Source organism: Podarcis liolepis, assembly GCF_965112155.1.
Source record: "Podarcis liolepis genome assembly, chromosome: 9".
In the NCBI taxonomy this organism is placed as follows: Eukaryota; Metazoa; Chordata; class Lepidosauria; order Squamata; family Lacertidae; genus Podarcis; species Podarcis liolepis.
Genome location: NC_139564.1, coordinates 16937642 through 16955863, shown reverse-complemented (window position 1 = coordinate 16955863; position 18222 = coordinate 16937642). Strand labels below are relative to the sequence as shown.

Genomic DNA, 18222 nt, shown 5'->3' with positions numbered 1-18222 from the left:
AGGTCTACAACTCCCAGCAGCCTCCCCAACCATTCGCCATGCTGGCTTGGGCTGGCAAGAGCTGGAGTCCAACAGCACCTGAAAGGCTACAGGTTCTCCACCCAAGCATTGCACAATAATTTTGTCCATCTGGGCCCTGGGCTGCAAATCAGCCTTTCTATAATATTGATCCACTACTCTGTGCCATTTCAAAAGTGCCAACTCTTCCAGGGCCCTAATAGTGGAAGTTACCATAATTCCATCATTTGACATTTCTCCAGGAACTTTAGTCCACAGACACCAAAGGCCTAGACGACAGCCCCTAGCTGAATGCCATTTAAATATACCGTATTTTTTGCCCTATAAGACGCACTTTTCCCCCTCCCAAAATGAAGGGGATATGTGTGTGCGTCCTATGGGGCGAATGCAGGCTTTCGCTGAAGCCTGGAGAGCGAGAGGGGTCGGTGCGCACCGACCCCTCTCGCTCTCCAGGCTTCAGGAAGCTATCCGCAAGCCTTGGGAGCCAATGAGAGTTCCCGTCGGGCTCCCTAGGCTTGCGGATAGCAGCCTGTTCAGGGGGCTGGGGTCGGGGGAAGCTCGGGCTTCCCTCACCCCAGCCCCGCGCCTGGGGGGGGGGAAATAATTTTTTTTCTTTATTCCCCCCCCCAAAAAAAAACTAGGTGCGCCCTATGGGCCGGTGCGCCCTATGGGGCGAAAAATACGGTACTTTAAACTTCCACCCAGTTATATAGGAGACAACAGAAAAGTTATTATTTGTACCTTTTATTTCATATGCTTGCTGGGCTTGAAAAGGCTGCGGTTCTGAAGACAAAGGAATAATCTTTGACTCAATTACTGGGATGGTTTCTCTAATATGTTCCGGTGCTTTAACTTCTTGTTGGTCTCTAGGTAGTCCCTGTGCTTTGGGGGAACATTCAGTTACTTCCCCCTGGTTTAAGACAAAGGGTTTTAATTGTGCTTCAGCTCCTGAGTTTGCTTCTTCGGGATGGCTGGTCTGTTTAGCAGGAAGCTCTTGCAAGAATACTTTTGCATGGTTTCGATTAGAATCGAGGGTTTCAGATATGGCACTATTTTCATTGAGCAGTCCATTTCTGGCCCTGTGACTTCTGGGCGATAGAACAGCACAATGAGGAACACTTTCTGCATGATCCATCTTCCTTAAAAGAACAGGAGGAGGAAGAGGAGGAGCAGTGGCAGCAGCAGCAGCAGTAATGGGATTGAGGAAGATTTGAGAGGTAGAAACATTGTGGGCAAAGGCTTCCCCGTGCAAATTCCCGCAGTTGGGCAGTCCGTCGACCTCCGAGACGGAATCTTCTGTCAGTGCTAGAAACTCGGAAGGCGTCTGGACCGTGGTCAGGTCAGCAGAGAGCAGCGGCGACTGCAAAGAGCTGCCTGCACATTCTATTATGTCAGCAGAACACGGGGAAGAAGACTTCGCCGACACAGGCTCACTTTCAACACTGGGCTTAATGTCCAACAAGCAAGAAGATGGCTGCACGCAGGAAATGGACTGGCTTTGAGGGACTGGCTTTGAAAACCTGTAGTGTGTCGAGAAGGATTTGGGGAGAAGTTTCCTTGAGGAATGTTTAACAGAAGCCCTGCTTTGGTCCTCTGCAAAGCCAGAGTCGTCCCCTTCATTCTTCCCAGACCTTATGCAATTTATGAAGACGTTTTTATTGGTTGAGGGCTCCCTCCCCTTCTCAAAGTCCTCCGTCAAAGACCTGGTGATCTTCTTGCTCCGAGAACTCCCAAAGCCGACCGAATGCCTCCCTCTGTGCTTCACGTGCTCCTCCAAACCGAGCTTCTGCAAAGTGCCGTGGCCAGACTGAGCACCGTTCGAAATGCCCACGTTCTGCCCTGGAGAATCGGCTTTGGGTTCGCTCCCCTTCTTGTGGTGGTGGAAGCTGATGGAAGGAGTGCGGAAGAGGCTCCTGCGCTTGCCGGTGCTACCTGAGCTGGAGTTGGTGCTGGAGGGAGAAGAGCTGTGGACACCAACAGTATTGCTAGAAGTAGGCGAGGAAGGGAGGGAATCGTGCCGCCGGCTAATACTTCTCCTGAATATTGGCAGCCGGGACACAATGATCGAACGCCTCGATCCTGAGTCCCCCATCAGGACCTCAATTCCTTGGCCAGGATCAGCCTATGTTAAAATCTGTATGAGTGGAGAAGAGGAGAGATGTGTTACTGTTGCTTTCAGGCTCAGGAAAAAACAGCAAAATTCAGATACAGTGGCACCTCGGATGCTGAATGCCTTGAAACTCGTATGTTTTGGTTCCCAAACGATCAAAAACCGGAAGTGAGTGTTCTGATTTTCGAACGATTTTTGGAAGCCAAATGTTCGGTGCAGCTTCCAATTGCGTGCAGGAAGCTCCTGCAGCCAATCGGAAGCCACGCCTTGGTTCTCAAACTGTTCCAAGAGTCGAACGGACTCCCAGAACGGATTAAATTCAAGAACCAAGGGACGACTGTATTCAGATATTATCCCTTAAAAGTATGTCTACAGTTAACGTAGTGTTTCTCAATCTCTGGTCACCAGCTGTTGTTGGACTATAACTCCCATCATCCCTAGCTAGCAGCACCAGCGGTCAGGGACAATGGGGCTTGTAGTCCAACAGCAGCAGGCAACCCAAGTTTGAGAAACACTGAGTTAACTTTACGTATCAGTCAAAACAAACAAAAAATGAGCAGCTATCCATGGAGAACTGAATAAGCAATGGAGAGACTCCAGCTTTCTGATTCTCTTGAGCAGCTTTTGCCAACCAGGCTCCCCTCCAGATGCTTTGTGCTGTTGTGTTGCCCAGTTGTGTTGGGTGTTGCTGATGGGACTTGTAGTCCAAAACTTCAGTAGGCAGTGCCTGGTTTGCAAAGGCTGTTTTAGAGCCATTTGTACTTTTTCAATGGGCCTATAGAAGAGAGAACCCATAAGGGAGTTATTGAGGAAACCAGGCAAACTAGGCTCTATAAAGTTAAATGGTGTGCGTCTCTACCTAAGTACTGTAAATTCATTCTTCACCTCGCCCCTGAGAGCTGCTCCCCAGCCAGCATTAAATTCTAACAAGTACATCTGAATACAGATTAATCAAACTGATGTTTTGAAAAAGAAAACAAAATATGCAACTAGGAAATCTTCCCAATCTTTCTAATAAAGCAATTTATTTTACAAGGGTTTTTTTAAAAAAATTAAAAAAATAAAATCTGCTTTTCAACTACTCATTCCAAACATACCACCACTATTTTTCATGATATTAAATCAACCTTCAGATAAGGCTTGCTTTATCCCTTGTACAACAGGGCTTTTGCAGCGCACATTTAAATAAACATTAATTCTTTACAAGCTCAAGCTATCTATTTACTCTCTTCGATTGTCTAAACAAACCACAGGTTGATGAGGATGACAGAGCAAAAACCACAGGTCAAAGAAAATGACAGAACTATTACCTCAGAATAAATACCCATGTAAACAACGCAACGATCTTCAAAGTCAATTCTAAATCTGAGAACTAAAGCCAGAAATAAGCTGTATAACATATTGTCTACCAAGCCAAACTTACCGCACCAGTCATGTATGGAGGCCACCAGGGCTCAATAAACCTCCTGTTTTTGATACCTCCCTAGGATTGCAAAACTAGAGGCATTGTCTGGTGGGCTGTCTCAACTGGCTGAATAAAAGCTGTGAAGGCCAGCTTTAAAAACATAATTTATGTTGCACATCACCACAATCTCCACAGCAGTGAGAGATTTCAGGGTTCCAGGCGCTTACCCAGGGCTCATGTTTCCTTTGGAAATGAGACACAGAGGAGACTGTGGTGTCTTTATGATATATGGTTTGTTTACACATGTATACAACCTGAGCACAGCGCTCCAAGAGAGTCCTGCTTCTCCCATAGGCTCATTCCTGGGTTCAAGCAGACATCTGACATCTTGCCTGTTGCCCTGCAGCTTGCCTTGTTCTTCCAGTCACATAACTCCTAACTTTGCACTAGGCAGCCACCTAGATTGCTTCTCCATTACATCACCACTTACTGACTGAAAACCTCTTCCTAGAGCACACCGGGCGAACTGCAGTCCTGAAACTCTGCTACTCACCTTTGCTCTTCTACCTGATTCTGAGCTCACCCATTCCCCAGCTGGCACAGATTCTCTGCTTTGTTAATCACCCATCTCCCTGTGCCCCCCCTTTTCTTTTCTTTTTTTGCTTAATGACTCTGGCCATTATCAGGCTGGCCTGGACATGGGAAGCTGAGCCCAGCTATTAAGGGTCTGACTTCCAGTTTATTTCTCCAAGCATTGATTAAATTTCAGCAGTTGCTAAATCCAGGCACCCACAAACTCTGCAACCAAAAACACATAACAACAATATCCAACCCAAACTGCCACAGCTAAAAAAATGAAATTGCCTCAATAATCACACATAAGCTTTGGAGTCTGTTTATTTCCCACTGAAGAAATTAACTTTATGTTAGGTCTTTTCATATTCCAGTTTCCCATCATTATTTGTCATTTTTATGGTGGTTTTCACTGTGCACAGTGCTTTGCAATTCTCATCTTAAAAAGCTCCTAAGAGGAGGCTAGAACCAGCGAGACGCTGGCATCCCAAGGATCACCCAGGGAGCTTCCCAGCTAAGTAAGGATTTGAATGAGCACGAGACACTAACCAACACCCCAAAAGCGACTCATTTATTTACTGCAAGACTGTACCACCACCGCCCCCCGTCGAACAATTGCTAATTTGAACGTAATCGTTTTTCCGCAGCCTTTTTTATTTCCACAAATTTCGTCTTGTCACTTTTGCTGAAATCAATCTGCAGCATTTCAGCTTGGAAAGAGATGGGTGTTTGCTGTGTGCATCAGATAATCAGCATTCATGTAGCTGTTTCAAGCCTTCCGTGCACTTCATAGGTTATTTCTGTGGACCTTACAAAAGCACTGATCTCAGGCAAGGGCAGGGCAGGCTACGGGAGAGTAGAGCTCTGATGGTGCCTCAGTAAGCATAAAACTGAACTCTGTACACTCCTGACCGAGAATCGACACGACTCCCTCCCTACTGGACTCCAGCCACTTGACAAACACTTTCCTGTTTCAGTAGGCATTTCAAGGCAGCTTTCTGTTTCTATGATGAATTAAGGGAGCTGAGAGTTATTAGGTGACCCCTGTTCCCCAGATCCCTCTTCACAGGGAAAGTAGCTCTGTGAGCTACTAACAACTTTCTGCACCCACAGCAAGCTACAGTTCCCAGAATTCTTTGGAGGAAGCAACGGCTGTTTAAAAATTGGTATCATACTGCTTTATGGTGTGAACATAACAGCAGAGACTTTGCATCAGAGGAAGGGAAGGGAAAGAGAGATGGAGAAAGGGAAGGATGCTGATCAAGAGCTTGGGGAGAGTTCTGGATTTAACAGCCAAAACATTAACCTGTGTTTATCCCTATCAAAACTGGTGGGGAACCCAGGATCCTGGAGCAAATACTGGTCCTAGCAGGACCTACCGGCACTGCTGCCTGCCCTAGGATACTCAACATAGCCCAGGGCAAGATGCAGTTTTAATTTCTAATGCCCCAAGCGATGTTACATTTAGGTACTCTAGGATTTTGCTAGACCCCCCACTGCAACCTGGAGTCAGCCTTAATGCGTGAAATAAAGATGGGATATCGAGCTTCATAGACATGCGCTCACAAGAGACCACCTAAAATGGAGTTTTGCCTGAGGGATAACCTGAACCAGGGGCTTCCCAGCTCTTATAATATACAGTGGTACCTTGGGTTACAAACACCTCGGGTTATGAACACTTCGGGTTACAGACTCCGCTAACCCGGAAGTAGTACCTCAGGTTAAGAACTTTGCCCCAGGATGAGAACAGAAATCGCGTGCCGGCGGCGCAGCAGCAGCCAGAGGCTCCATTAGCTAAAGTGGTACCTCAGGTTAAGAACGGTTTCAGGTTAAGAACGGACCTCTGGAACGAATTAAGTTCGTAACCAGAGGTACAACTGTACTGCATCAGCTCTCCCACTCATGCTACATTCCTGGATGAAAAAAGCACCCCAAAATGCTGCTTTTTCAGCAGCAGCAACAACAAAAAAGGCCACAGAAGACTTTATTTCATTATTTTAACTGCTGGCACTGCCGGTTTTAATTCAGCAAGACACCGTGGATTCCCTCTGGTATGTGTTGTTTTTTTAAGGACATAATTATTTTTATGCATACGGAACCAGAAGTCGGAATTGCAGCCCCGAGGGGAAAGAAAACTGCAGCTCCGACCTTCGTCAGGACTTATGAGCGCACCGTGTCATGTTACGTCCTACAGGAACGTAACGCTGGGAAGGATGATCCTCAGAGGTCTCTATTCCACTCATAAAATAAGAGGCTGCCTGTGCTGGCAAAGCACTTTACATAGAAGATTTTACTCTTCTAATGAATTGTCCATATGTTGAGACAGAGCTGCACACATTTTATGGAGGATAAACACCATCTATCAGGAACGCAGACAAAAGAAGAGCCAGGAGAGGGAAAACATGCTCTCTCCTTGTAAGTTACAAACATGCACACAAGTGATCTCAGATAACTGTGTTCCCAACTTTTCCACTAAGTTTCTTGAGGGCCAAGCAACATGAGGGCCAAGCACCGTCTTCAGAAATATCATATACCACCTCCTAACACTGCCTGTACCACAGGAAATGCAGGTGCAACACAGCATCAAAATGTCTCTGCCAGTAGAATGCTAGAGTGTCAGGGGAAGAAAAACCTCTAATGCGGCCTCTTCCCTGACACGCTACTTTTCTACATCCAGATATAATAATAATAATAATAATAATAATTTATTATTTATACCCCGCCCATCTGGCTGGGTTTCCCCAGTCACTCTGGGTGGCTTCCAACTGAATATTAAAAACAGTACAGCTTCAAACATTAAAAACTTCCCTAAAGAGGGCTGCCTTCAGATGACTTTTAAAAGTAAAATAGTTGTTTATTGCTTTGACATCTGCTGGGAGGGCGTTCCACAGGGCAGGCAACACCACCGAGAAGGCCCTCTGCCTGGTTCCCTGTAACCTTACTTCTCGCAATGAGGGAACCGCCAGAAGGCCCTCGGTGCTGGATCTCAGTGTCTGGGCTGAACGATGGGGATGGAGACGCTCCTTCAGGTATACTGGACCGAGGCCATTTAGGGCTTTAAAGGTCAGCACCAACACTTTGAATTGTGCTCGGAAACGTACTGGGAGCCAATGCAGATCTCTCAGAGCCGGTGTTATGTGGTCCCGGCGGCCGCTCCCAGTCACCAGTCTAGCTGCCGCATTCTGGATTAATTGCAGTTTCCGGGTCACCTTCAAAGGTAGCCCCACGTAGAGCATGTTGCAGTAGTCCAAGATAGATTTTTATGTGGGAAACGTTCCAGTATGTGATTCCTTCACTTGTATTTTGAGGTAGTACAATCCAGAAAGAGCAAGACCACACAATACACAGGCCAATGCTGGAGACACTGTTGCTCCCACAGAACATTTTTGAAATAGACTGTTCCATTGCTTTGAAATCCAGAAAGCATGCTTCCATGCATACATTACAAATAGTTAATTTGTGTGTGATGTAACATCTCTCTGACAAATGCAAAGCTTCTTCAACGTTCAAGCTGATCACACTTGCAACACACACACACACACGCGAAAACAAAACCCCAGTACAACCCATTCAAAATTGTATTTTTGAATGCCACACTTGACAGTATAAGGTGAGAATTCAGTGCACACCAGCAAGCATTGCACATAGTGAGAAAATAAGCAGCGTACCTGTTAAAATAGGTATAGTTGAAGGCTATGCACTAGGGAGGTAATGAAAGGGAAGGCTTGCAAGAGTCAAAACTTTGCTCCCTCCTGATATTTGTATTGACAAAGGGCCATTTTCCTGACACTGAAATAGACAGGGAAGTTTCTGCTCACATGGACATCTAGTTGTACAGCACAGCCCTCAGTCAGGACAAGTGTATCTTCACAATGAGAAGCATCTTTTTCAGCTAACCATCATTATTATACTGTCAATCACCATGGTGCAATAGAAACTGGTGACTTTGCCCTGGAGAGCTTTAGCAAGATACTAGGACATATCCCAGCCCAGTCCTCAGTGGGGAGAAAGGATTCGCTGAGGAGCTGGAGCCGCCATCATTATATCCCACTTCCTCTGCCCTAGGTTAAGTTGGGAGGTCCCTAGCAATGGTGGTGGCAGAAGAAGGAACAGGTCCCCCCACACCCCCAAAGATTTTGCATGAGCTCACTAGGAGGCCATAGAAAGCACTGCCCCTGCACATGCATTTCCTTGAAGCATAGGCAAAAGTTTGAGTCCCTTTGGGGCACAGAAAGGAAATTCTTGCATCCCTACTTGGAATGTATAGTCACACATAACAGGCTGCATGCGGTTTGGGGGGCGGAATCTCAAATTCTGGGCTGTGACCATTGAATTATTTTTGAGGGATCTCACCTCAAAATGCTAGTCACAAGGATAAAGCAGACCATTTTTGAATCACACACAGATGTGTGTTTCCTTGATCCTGCGTTAAATGTCTGTAAATCCCGATCTATGCGCTTCCTTCTAATAAGCAGACAGTGTCAGGATTTACAAAGATCAAGAATGGGTAAAGCAATTTTGAAGCTTCAGATGAAAGGCGAAGGCAGGAAATGGCGGCTAATCTTTAAAAAACCCCACTGGTGATGTTTGAATAAAGCCTGAGGTGGATTCTATTGAGGTTTCAGCTTCGTTGGCAGCAAAACACAAAGTTGATTCTCTTCCCACCATCCACCGCTCCCACTTTTATAGAACTTTAAACTAAAGAAAACAAGCTTTCAAAAGTCATCAAAAGCAAACAAGCATTTGATTATAATGTTGTTTGATCACTTAAGAACAGGTTGCACAGCAATGTTTCAGTGCTGGAGAAAGTAAGCTAAAGGTAGTCAATGCAGGTGCTCTCCAGATGTTGTTGGACTGCAACTCCCATCATTCCCAGCTGATGGCTGATCAACCCACCAGGCTACCATTATTCAACCCCATGAAATCCAGGTGTTTGCTACAGAGAGCTGATGTGCTGCAGGAAAAGCTCCCACAGAAGCTGAAGTCAGGCAACTTCTACACGTCCACCATCCGTGGAGGAAGCAACACGGGGCCATTGAGAAATAGATATACCTTCAGAATTATGAGATAATAACATTTCCCAAACTCCAAATAGAATATTACGCATTTCTTCCCCTCCCAGACCTCCACCATGTTATTCAGCTATCTCCAAAATGGTAAAGAAAAATGAGCAAAAGGAGCAGCTCACGGAGGGAACTGAATATCCATTTATTTTTCATCCTCAGTTGCCATGTAGATGCATTGGACAGTGAATTCTTCACCCATTTGTCTTTTCTGTATTACACATCCCAGCTATCCTTTAGCAATCCAACACAGATGGAAGGGAGAATGGAAATCTCTCTCCATTCTAGTAGGAAGCAAAGGAACGTGCGTAATACAGCAGATAATGCCATCGGCTCTGCTTTTATCATCATACAAGCAATCCCGACAGAATCTCTCTGGGAAGACCTTCAGTGTTTCTCACGAAAACTGGAAAAATGACTTGGCTAAATGAGCAGAAAGCTGAACCCTGCTTGCTCCGTTTGCCGCTGGGAAGAAATATGAGGATGATGCAGTGGTGAGAAGGATTGGTTTCCCTTGCTGCCAAAGCTCTAAAAACAGATGCACCAACTGGTGCATAAGAAACCATCTGAAAACAGGATGTGAACACTTTCCTACTTTGTTGACATCCTTTGAACAAAGAAAGCAGTCAAGATGGAAGGCAGCCATTAGGTGGGAAAGTCCCAGATGATTGGCCCTTGCCACCTACATGGTTGTCTGAAACATACCTACTTTTGAGCAGCAAGGGAATCACACCAGGAAAGAAGCAGCTCCTGTGAAATCATATGTTAACTATGCATGGGGCCAAAGGATTCTGTCTTAACAATAGTTCTCCAACTTTTTTTTTTTAATTACCACAGTTAGAGTCTCAGAGTGTGTGCATGGTGACCATGGTGTTGTGTCTCAGTTCATTAATATCTCCATAAAAATTATTTCAGCACACCAGAACCTACAAAGAGAGTTGGCATGAAAATCGATTTCTATCTTGAATTTGCTTCCTCTAGAATAAAGAACAACAAAACTGAAATTGAACTTGTAATAAAATTGTAATTGTAATGCTAACACTGAACCAATATATTTTTTTAAAAAATTAAAAGGTTTTCTGAATTGCCTCCTGTCATGGGTCCCGAAAGTAACAGCATTTTAAATCCCCATGCCAACACATGGGATACCCAAAGGAATGTTTATTTTTAATTTGTATACTGCCTTTCACCTAGGGTGGTTCCCTTCCAATCTTTGGTTCCTTACTCACCATTGTTTATCCTACATTCTCCTCTTTCCTTCCATCTTATACCTGGCAGCCTCTTATGGCCAATAATACCAATGTCTGGCTGCTCTCCTGCTTCTGAGTCTTCCCGCATCACTCCAGAGGGCTGGTGGCCAATCTCAACAGCATCCTCATAAAAGCCTGGATTGTTAACATCAGGTGCAAGGACATGTTGAAGAATGTTACCTGGACGTGGGCAGCTCCTGAACTGAACTGTGGGAACTGTCTTAGTCTGATCTCGGCCTTCAAACTGTGAAGATGCAAGCAGAGGGTCTGGTAGCCTACAAGACTGTTAAGCAGACCTCTATCAGGGCTCCAATAAAAGAACTGATTTGTGTATATAAACTGTAACCATTACGCTTAATGCTGACATTAAAAGACTTATCTCTCTAAAAAATTAAAAACAATTACCATAAGCCTCAGAAGGTGGACGTGCCGTCCTCCCTACGGTCACCGAAACTGAAACATCAAACTTAGTTCAAGTTAAGTGGGAAGGCTTCTGTTCTGTTCTGAATGCGATGTTTAAGTTTTAAGACTATGAAGCTCTTTGCAGGGAGCCACTTCTGGGATCAAGGACTCCTAAGGGTCGAGAGACAAGCGTCTTTTTATTTCATTCCTTTGTCTTTACAGAACTGCGATGCCCTTTTCTCAAAGTGGCGAAGACTTTGTTTTTTTTTTACTGCAGCAGATAGAAGGCAATGGACCACGGGCACCAACTCTAATCTCATTACGTCCATTGTTCTTACAGGTTTCAATACTGCCCACAAATTATTTAAGCAATGGATCTGATTCCCTAGTCACTCCGGGGTTTTTATTGGATAAAGGGACAAAAGCAGCTAAAGTGCATTGTTTAATTCATTAATTTCTCTGGCAGGCAGCATTTCAGAAGGGCCCTTAATTGTCTGTGTTTGCGGCTAAGGGGCGGGGGAGAAGAGGATGATTTTGATCAGGCCATTGTGATGATGATACTGGAAGCATCTACAGAAAGACAAATAATGAGCAAAACACAGTATTTTTAAAAGAGCATTTAATTGCTGAGTATGATTAATGAAGGATTATACGCTGCTGATCTCTTAGCGCTCAGTCTGAGCACAATACAATGTTAAATTAATGTAAATGGGTGCAAAACAAATGAACAATATACAGTATAGTTTCTCCACCTGGTTAGCAATTTCAGATGTTATTCATACAAAAATCATTCCCTTTTCAGTTTCTATACAAGAAGAATCCAAATGCAATTGCTATAGGGAAATAAATTAAAGTGCTTTATTAGTGGGCAATATATTTTCTGCTTAAGAAGGGTAGTTCTATCACCCTCAGACAGCATTGCCAATGCAGGGACCCCTGGTACTGCTACCAGAGCATACACATGGGTGAAGCGTATGCAAAAATGGCAAATCTAGGGTGCAACCACATGTGGAATGTTGTGTAAAATTCTGGTTGCCTCATCTCAAAAGGGAGATTGTGGAGCTGGAAAAGGTTCAGAAAAGAGCACCCATAATGATCAAGGAGATGGAGTGACTCCCCTAAGAAAAAAAACTACAGCATTTGGGGCACATTAAGTTTGGCGCAGGTGGTGCTGTGAGTTAAACCACAGAGCCTAGGACTTGCTGATCAGAAAGTCAGCGGTTCAAATCCCCGCGACAGGGTGAGCTCCCATTGCTCAGTCCCAGCTCCTGCCAACCTAGCAGTTCGAAAGCACATCAAAGTGCAAGTAGATAAATAGGTACCACTCTGGCGGGAAGGTAAACGCCATTTCTGTGCGCTGTTATGGTTCACCAGAAGTGGCTTAGTCATGCTGGCCACATGAACATGACCCGGAAGCTGTACGCCGGCTCCCTCGGCCAGTAAAGCGAGATGAGCGCCACAACCCCGGAGTCGGCCACGACTGGACCTAATGGTCAGGGGGTCCCTTTACCTTTAACTTTGAATAAAAGGTAAGAGGAGGCATGGCCGAAGTTTATAAAATTCAGCATGGCATAGAGCATGGCTAGGCAAACTAAAGCCCGGGGGCCGGATCTGGCCCAATTGCCTTTTAAATCTGGCCCCCGGATGGTCCAGGAATCAGCGCGTTTTTACATGAGTAGAATGTGTCCTTTTATTTAAAATGCATCTCTGGGTTATTTTGGGGGCATAGGAACTCGTTTTGGGTTTTTTTCAAAAATATAGTCCGGCCCCCTACAAGGTCTGAGGGACAGTGGACCGGCCCCTTGCTGAAAAAGTTTGCTGACCCCTGGCATAGAGGAAGTGGAAAGAGAAAAGCTCTTCTCCCTGTCTCACATCACTAGAACTCATGGGCATTTGACAGAAAAAGGAAAGTACATTGCATTGTTAAGCTATGGAATTCGCTGCCACAGGTGAGAATGATGCCCCCCCCCCCAACCTGGATGGCTTTAACAGAGCATTAGACAAATTAATGGAGGTAAAGGCAATCCATGATAGCTGTGCTCTGCCTACATGGACAGAGGCTGCATGTTTCTGAATTCCAGTTGCTGAGAACAGCAGGAGTGTGGAGAGCTCTAGCGCTTGGCTTCTGCTTCCAGGCTTCCCACGGGCATCTGGTTGGACAGGATGTCAGGACAGGATGCTGGACTAAGAAGCTACCTTATATCAAGTCAGGTCATTGGTCTATCTAACCTCAGTACTGAACACACTGACGAGCAGAGTCTCTCCAGGGCTTCAGACAAGGCTTTTCCCCAAGATGCTGGGGACTGAGCTTGGGACCTCCGGCACGCAAAGCATTTCCTCTACCACTGAGCTGTGGCTCTTTGAATAATAATAATAATAATAATAATAATAATAATAATAATAATTTATTATTTATACCCCGCCCATCTGGCTGGGTCTCCCCAGCCACTCTGGGCAGCTTCCAACCGAATATAAAAAACGTCAGACCTTGAAAACCTCCCTAAACAGTTCCCCAAATCAGTTGTCTTTTAAAAGTAAAATAGTTTTTTATTGCCTTGACATCTGCTGGGAGGGCGTTCCACAGCGCAGGCGCCAATACCGAGAAGGCCCTCTGCCTGGTTCCCTGTAACTTCACTTCTCACAGCAATGGAACCGCCAGATGTCCCTCGGCGCTGGACCTCAGTGTCCGGGCTGGATGATGGGGGTGGAGACGCTCCTTCAGGTATACAGGACCAAGGCTGTTTAGGAGTTTAAAGGTCAGCACCAAGACTTTGAATTGTGCTCGGAAACGTACTGGCAGCCAATGAAGATATTTCAGGACCGGTGTTATATGGTCTCGGTGGCCACTCCCAGTCACCAGTCTACCAGCCACATTCTGGATTAATTGCAGTTTTTGGGTCACCTTCAAAGGTAGCCCCATGTAGAGCGCATTGCAGTAGTCCAAGTGGGAGATAACTAAAGCATGCACCACTCTGGCAAGACAGTCAAAGTTGTCAAAGTCTGGCTGAAGCTCCTTGTGTTGGCGAGCCACAAATGAAGTCTGCGCACCTACCATATTTTTCGCTCTATAAGACTCACTTTTCCCCTCCTAAAAAGTAAGGGGAAATGTTTGTGCGTCTTATGGAGCGAATGCAGGCTTCGCGCGGCTAAGCCAGAAGCCAGAACAGCGAGAGGGAGCTCTGCGCAGCGCTCCCTCTCGCTGTTCTAGCTTCTGGTTTAGCCACGCGAAGCCTCCGCAGGGCAGCGGGAAGCCTTCATCCCTGGCTTTTGTGGGAGGTGGGGGGAGGGACAGAGCGTGCGGCTCTGTCCCTTCCCCCACCTCCCGCAAAAGCCCGCAAGAGCCGCGCTCCCTTTAAAGAGTGTGCGGCTCTTGCGGGAGGCCGGGGGAAAGCCAGGAGGCTTGCTTTCGCTGAAGCCAGGAGAGCAAGCGGGATCAGTGCGCACCAATCCCGCTAGCTCTCCTGGCTTCAGGGATAGCCCCGCAAAGCCTCCTGAGCGAAGAGGGAGGAGCACTCCCTCTTCGCTCAGGAGGCTTCTTATTTCTTGTTTTCCTCCCCTAAAAAATAGGTGTGTCTTATGGTCGGGTGCATCTTATAGAGCGAAAAATACGGTACATCATTTTAGATGCAAGGCAAAGCAGATACTCTGCCACTGAGCTACGGCCAACCAGTGACATGACGCAGATATCACGTACATGTCATTTCACAGCAGGGATTGTTAATCAGGTGCCCTCAAGGAGTTCTGGGGAGCACTGAGTTGATCCAGGCTGCTTTGCAGTGTAACATAAACAAAACAGGAAGGAAGAGGTGATGAGGGGCTTAGGGTGAGCATGTAAAAGGCCTTTCCGACCCAGTTGCCCCTTCCTACAGGTCAGATCAGAACCTATGCTAAGTCTCCTACCTGGGCAGTGAATCACCGAAGTGGGGAAACCCATTCAAAATGTCTTTTTTTTCTATCCCCCGCCCCCCAAGTTATCCCTATTTATTTTCCCCGAGTCTGTAAACATGTACACTCGCATGGGGAAATAGTGATAGTTCAAGAAACCAATTTCCATTATGCTCTATGGAGCTGCTGCAGAGTCTCCCCTGTATAAGTAACCTAATTATTCAAATCCATTTGTCAGTCGGTGTAAATCCCCTCTCCATCAATCTCAGCGCTTCGATATTCCTGATGAATTCCATACCTCCCAAACATTATTGTTTAAAAATGAAATAATAAATACATAATTTGGACAAATGTGTATTAAAGCAGGAGAAACGTTTCAAGGGCATGCAACATCCCTTGCCCACTTTGCAATGAGAGTTCTCTGATTTTGTTTCCCGGCTGGGGAAAGTGCATGCTTGTTTGTACATTGTCAAACAAATCAATCCACTATTACTCCATGCATGCTGCTGAGCGGAGCTGCCTCCGGGTGCCAGAGCATGTCACAGAGTTGCTAACAAAGAAGATGTGAAGGAAGCTTCCTCTTGCCAAGACATAAATGGACAGATTGGCCCAGAACTAGCAAAATCAGAGCTTTACGCTGCTGCGAGACTGAGTGCAGCCACATCCACAACTCCAAGTCCCACATTTGCAAGGGGCTTCCCAAAGCCTGGTACGTGTCACAAAAGCCAGCCAGTATTCACGCCATTCAAAGATGGAGTTAATAGCAAAAAACACGATTTCCACAGGCTTGGATGAGTGTCAGTCCTAGTGAGCAGAACAGCTCATTCCTAGTGTGTCTTCCTCCATGAAAACCAGCTGAAAGTCCCTGCCTCTTCACAGCCATCTAAGTCCCCTCCTCTCCAGGGCTTTCCCCAAGCAACCAAAGGCGAAGCCCACATGCAGCCTGTCTTTGCTTCTCCCGTTTCATACCTCTCCTGGGTCTGGGAGTCAGAGGGGGAGGGGAGCTTGTTGCCACAGGAGCAGAAGATACCTGTGACTCTTCACTATCCTGACTCTTCTCTGCCTCTTGACCTCCCTCGCCCCACTCTCCTGCTTCAGCTGCAGCTTCTGATTCTGTCTTCTCTCTGCCACAGACTCTCCCTGCTCATTCAGCCCTGTTGCCTCTTCAGCTTCTGACACCTCCTCTTCCCAGTCTTCTCTCAGACCACTCATCGTTGTCCCACTACCACTCCACTAGTTCTGAGCCTTCTTCCCTTGGTGGTTCCTCCCACCATTCCTCTGTGTCCAACCAGCCTATGACAGAGGGACTATTTCCCTTCAGATAGATAGATACAATGGGACGCGGGTGGCGCTGTGGGTTAAACCACAGAGCCTAGGACTTGCCAATCAGAGGGTCAGCGGTTCGAATCCCCACGGCGGGGTGAGCTCCCGTTGCTCGGTCCCTGCTCCTGCCAACCTAGCAGTTTGAAAGCACATTAAAGTGCAAGTAGATAAACAGGTACCACTCTGGCAGGAAAGTAAACGGCGGGTCCATGTGCTGCTCTGGTTCACCAGAAGCAGCTTAGTCATGCTGGCCACATGACCCAGAAGCTGTACGCCGGCTCCCTCGGCCAATAAAGCGAGATGAGCACCGCAACCCCAGAGTCGCCCGCGACTGGACCTAATGGTCAGGGGTCCCTTTACCTTTAGGTAGATAGATGGCTGTGAGAAAGTGCCACCACAGGTGAAGCAGCAGCATAATCGTATCACATTCAAGTCTTGCCAAAAACAAACCAACCCAGAATGTATTCTGGCACCTTAAAGACTAAAACATTTCTGACGGCATAAGCTATTATGGACTGTTTTCAGGTTAACTTAAAAGACTTGCTTGTGCTTTTCTTTACCACCAGGTGGAGCAGTGGTTCCAGTTTCTCCCCATTTCTTCAAAAAAAATCAAACATGTGGTATGCCTTTCTTAGCACTTTTAATATTACAAAGCAATTTTAGTATTTGGGTCTATAGAATATTTAGGATATAGCCAACAGACTGCATCCGTTTGCACCAGCAGACAATAAAAAATGATTTGCTTTCCAGAACACAAACATTTTTAAGTATTGCCTAAGAACCAACATTGTTGTTTGCTTGGTTTTTAAAGTTTTCTAAAACACTGTATAATATATGGGACAAGTGCTAAAACAAGATAGCGCTCAATTGTCAACAACTCAAATTATTTAGCGTCTGCTAGGTAACACTGGGACAAACTAAATTTCACCCTTGATGCACAAGAGCTACTTTCATGCTGCCTCTTCGATGTCTTAGCTGCTTAAATTACATCTTCAAAAGTAACTCTGGTCACACAGAAGCCACAAAGCATTTTCACACATGCTGCTAAAAGCTCCTTCATTGCCTTTCATGTATTCTTCTTGCACATGGGTCAATGAGCGATAAGACACAGATCCCAAAAATCTGCCTGCAGCGCAACTGTAATGTCATTAACTCAGCCCTGGAATAAGCCGTGCAATGTGAACTCAACTCATTATACATTTTATTGTGCATCGTCCATATTAGGCACCCAATGGCTGGTGTGCCAAATTTCACAGTCAGGCTGCAGCCTAGATCGCATTCCTGATTAGTAAATTACCTGATGACATCATTGTCAGAGAGGTGTTGCAACTCAATGTGAGGAGGAACACAAAAAGCAATCAACACGACTGAAGGACAAGTGGGATGCAAGGAATCCCCACCCACTGGATATCTCTGGTTTAGACCCTTTGGTAGATTGGCAGTGGTCTGTCCCCCTTTTCACAGTGTGCACAAACCATGGTTTGCACAAACCGCACTTCCCCATGACCCAGATGAGATGGTAAGCTACACTGTGATCCGTGAAAGAAAGCTCCCAGTTTCTCATTTAACTTTTGAACAAAGCAAGAACATAGAAAACCACTTTATACTGAGCCGGGCCATCTAGCCCAGCGTTGCATACACTAACTGGCAGCAGCTCTCCAGGATTTCAGGCAAGGGTCCTTCCCATTCCTACCTGGGACATTCAGCGTGCAAGTAAAAGGAGAGTGAGCCTCTGCATAACCTTGGTGCGCTTTTGTAACAGACCATGGTTTGTAGTTACATCTGAGTGCAACCAATCTGTGTGGTTGTTGGATTGGAAGACACATACAAAAACCAGAGAAATGTGCAACATTAAAGCATTTCTCACATATCTTTCCCCATGTTGCGCATGAAATCTTAGGCAATGTTTGATCACATCTTGGTTGGACTATTGAGAACCAACTAAAATTGGCTAGGGGTCCCATTACAGCTCACAAGCTACTTGTTGGCTCCCATCTCTAGTTTGGTTAAAGGAAAACTAATGCAGCAATTTGTCAAGTTGCACCAGAAATACCCAAAGTGGCCTTTACTATAATAAGCTTCCTTGCTATATTTCACTGGCAATGCCCCTAATAGTAAATTCATTGATATGCACTTGATGAATTCAATTCACCATCCACAAAGCTGAAATGGTATACCTGAAACAACCTGGCT

The 18222-nt window shown here is 45.8% G+C and overlaps 1 protein-coding gene across 8 annotated transcripts in view; it reads right to left on the bottom strand.

The window, feature by feature from the left end:
• The window catches only part of CCSER1 (coiled-coil serine rich protein 1), a 704602-nt gene that overhangs the window by 576763 nt on the left and 109617 nt on the right, over positions 1-18222 (bottom strand). For all 8 annotated transcript variants that reach the window (XR_014515539.1, XM_083458653.1, XM_083458656.1 and 5 more), the window contains one exon: positions 760-2152. Coding sequence is in view for 7 of the 8 variants with exons in the window: in XM_083458653.1 (XP_083314779.1) it covers positions 760-2110 (1351 nt within the window). In the remaining variant the exon portion in view is untranslated. The remainder of the gene's footprint in view (positions 1-759; positions 2153-18222) is intronic.